The sequence below is a fragment of the Otolemur garnettii genome, unplaced genomic scaffold (genome assembly GCF_000181295.1).
Source record: "Otolemur garnettii isolate 467f Iridium unplaced genomic scaffold, OtoGar3 scaffold00223, whole genome shotgun sequence".
Lineage (NCBI taxonomy): Eukaryota > Metazoa > Chordata > Mammalia > Primates > Galagidae > Otolemur > Otolemur garnettii.
Window position 1 is genome coordinate 1,163,679 of NW_003852618.1, and position 3,141 is coordinate 1,166,819.

Below are 3,141 nucleotides of genomic sequence, written 5' to 3' on the forward strand. Positions count from 1 at the left end.
TTGATTCCCACCGAGGTTTCCTGTGCCTCAGCCTCAACTTTTCTCCAGTGTCTGGGGAGGGATCACTTTCACCTCAAGGACATCCTTTGAGGATACTCGTGGGACTGAGAGTGGGGTGCAAAAGAGGATGCTGCAAAGGCGTGGACGGTAGAAGAGATCTGTGCAGCCGTGCCACACTGGCATGAGAGGAGCGGACCACTTGCAATTTTTCTGGCAAATTAGCGATTTCCTACCTTTCAAGAATCCTTTGGAAATATACAAGTCACAACTAGAGTTACGGCCTGAATACGGCCTTGGCTTAGGATGGCTAGAGAACTGAGAAAAAATGCAGCCCCGGACGCCCAGTCTGCGGAGGAGCAGAGCGGGCTCCTGATGGTAAAGGTGGAGAAGGAAGAAGCCTCCGCCGCAAGCTCACCCAGTAGCCCGGCTCTGGGCTCGGAGTGTTCCCGCCAGCGCTTCCGAGGCTACCGCTACTTGGAGGCTCCGGGGCCCCGCGAGGCACTGAACCGGCTCAGAGAGCTCTGCCAACAGTGGCTGCGGCCTGAGATGCACAGCAAGGAGCAGATCCTGGAGCTGCTGGTGCTGGAGCAGTTCCTGACCATCCTGCCGGGGGACCTGCAGAGCTGGGTGCGGGAGCAGCATCCGGAGAGTGGGGAGGAGGTGGTGGTGCTGTTGGAGTATTTGGAGAAGCAGCTGGATGAACCGATGCCGCAGGTAGAAAGAACAGGTTTAGTATCTGCGAGCTGTGGTCTGTTTCTTCCTGAAATCTCAGGATCAAAGTGAGGGGCATTCCTTTAAGATCCAGCAGTTCTTGATCTCTTTTTGTACTGGCAAACCTCTGTGGCAGCAAGGTGAAGTCACTGGGCTTCTTCTCATAATACTATTTTTAAATACATAAAGAAAAATTGAAAGGATTACCAAAAACTCGATTATTTTGAAATACAGTTAACAAAGTATTAAACCAACGTGATAAAATTATATATGTGCTTTTTTAAATTAGTGCACTAAATAGTAAGACCTAGGGACAGGGCCAATAACTGGGAATTTCAAAGTGGTAATAAGCGTGAATAACTTTTTTGACTATATTTACCTGGTTATAATGTGATGTGAAAACATCTGCAGTTTCTATTGGTGACAGAGTCCTGGGTGCCACTTGCGCCACATTGGTTGTTTCTTCCATTCATAAAGGAAGGAAATGCTGAATTTCTCTTAAAGGTCAGTAAAAGTAAAAATAGTTTTTTCCTATTCAAATCCATGGATAATCCATGGTTATTAAGCGCTGGTGGAAAATGTGTTGCTTTTTGCCTCCATCTTCTTCCCTGTTTTGAGACTGTTTACACTTTGCATCATCCTCATCCTTGTGCACATGCCTTCAGAAGACATGTGACCAGAGCCTTCTAACTAGTAGCCAGGAAACCAAGGTTCTGAACTTGGATCTATGGCATCTGAGCCATGTAACAGTGAAAAGTCATTGCAAGTCTCTTAGCTTCATTATCTATAAAAGAAGTAGGAAATTCTGAGCTGCATATGAGAAAGTAACTTGAAAACTGAAATTTCACTATCCAGGAGTCCCCGAATTACAAACATCCCACTGAGGTACAACTCACAGTTACAAACAGAGGCAATTAAAGATAATAGGTCAGTGTAACTGTTTCAAGTTACATACAAATTCAACTTAAGAACAAACCTACAGAACCTATGTCATTCATAACCTGCATATAAATGTCTAGAAAGAAACCTGTACACATTCCATGTGCCAAGTCCTGTGTTAGGTGATTTCACATACTGTGATCTTATTTACTGGTCTCTCAAACCTCATAAACTAGAAGTTATTATCTTCTTTTTTTTTTTTTTTTTTTTTTTTTTTTGAGACAGAGCCTCAAGCTGTCCCCCTGGGTAGAGTGCCGTGGCATTACAGCTCACAGCAACCTCCAACTCCTGGGCTCAAGCGAGTCTCCTGCCTCCGCCTCCCAAGTAGCTGGGACCACAGGCGCCCGCCACAACGCCCGGCTATTTTTTGGTTGCAGCCGTCATCGTTGTTTGGCGGGTCCGGGCTGGGGATTCGAACCCGCCACCTTAGGTGTACGTGGCTGGCGCCTTAGCCGGTTGAGCTACAGGCGCCGAGCCTATTATCTTCATTTTTAAGATGAGCAAAGGTATTAATGTTCTTTGAGCACTTAACACCAGTTTCCAAAGAGTTATCATAAAAGCACAAATGTATATATGAGGAAACATAGAGCAGTAGTTAAGAACATGGGCTCTGGAATCATTCTGCCTCAGCTCTCGTCCTAGCATTGGCACTTACTAGCTGGCTGATGTGGGCAAGCTGCTTAAACTTTGTGCCTCAGTCTCTCCATCACAAAAATATAAATTAATAGCTCATAGGGTGGTTGTCTTTGTTTGAGCTAATATTCATAAACCTCATGGATAAAGAATACCTATAAAATAGAAAGTACTCACACATGGAAAACATGATAAAAATGTTTGCTAGATAATAAAAATAAATGAATGATTTCTAGGTCCCATGTGGTGACCAGAGGCAAGAACTGCTGTGTTGCAAGGTAGCACTGTTGACAACAGCTCAGGGACCTCAAAGTAGCCAATTCCAGCCAATGAAAGCTCTGCTCAAGCATGAATCTCTGGGATCTCAGTCCTTACAAGACAGAGGTGAGTATTATCCTCTGGGCTGTATGAATTCTCAGTCTTCATCTAATTTCATTTGAGGATTACCTGAAAGACAGGTCCATCTGCAGTTACTTTATATGTTCATCACAGATCAAGTCTAGTGTAATAGTGAGGCTAAGAGGGAAATTTTCAAAGAATGGTGCAACCAAACTAGGACATAGTAAATCAGGCTTTATTAAAGTTGGTGTCTGGAAAAAAAATTGGTATTTTAACAACGTGATGCGTGTTGAAGAGTATAAATCTTCTAAGCCCAATAAAGTCAGTAACTAGAACAGGGTAAAAATTTACTTATTTACTTTGGACATATGGGCAAATTCCCAAGACATATAATACTTGCACATGCTATCCATGTCACAGCCTAAACCAACTTGTTTTTTGCCCTTTGAAAAATCAGTTTCTTGGCTCGCGCCTGTGGCTTACGTGGCTAAGGCGCCAGCCACATACACCTAAGGTGGC

The 3,141-nt window shown here is 44.0% G+C and overlaps 1 protein-coding gene across 2 annotated transcripts in view; it reads left to right on the top strand.

Moving 5' to 3' along the window:
* The first annotated feature begins 303 nt into the window (after positions 1–303).
* The window catches only part of ZKSCAN4 (zinc finger with KRAB and SCAN domains 4), a 6,270-nt gene continuing 3,432 nt past the window's right edge, over positions 304–3,141 (top strand). The window contains exons 1-2 of one of the 2 annotated variants that reach the window (XM_023508098.1): positions 304–732; positions 2,520–2,667. In XM_023508098.1, coding sequence (XP_023363866.1) covers positions 304–732; positions 2,520–2,667 — 577 coding nt within the window. The remainder of the gene's footprint in view (positions 733–2,519; positions 2,668–3,141) is intronic. The other variant, XM_012812779.1, reaches the window with a different exon arrangement.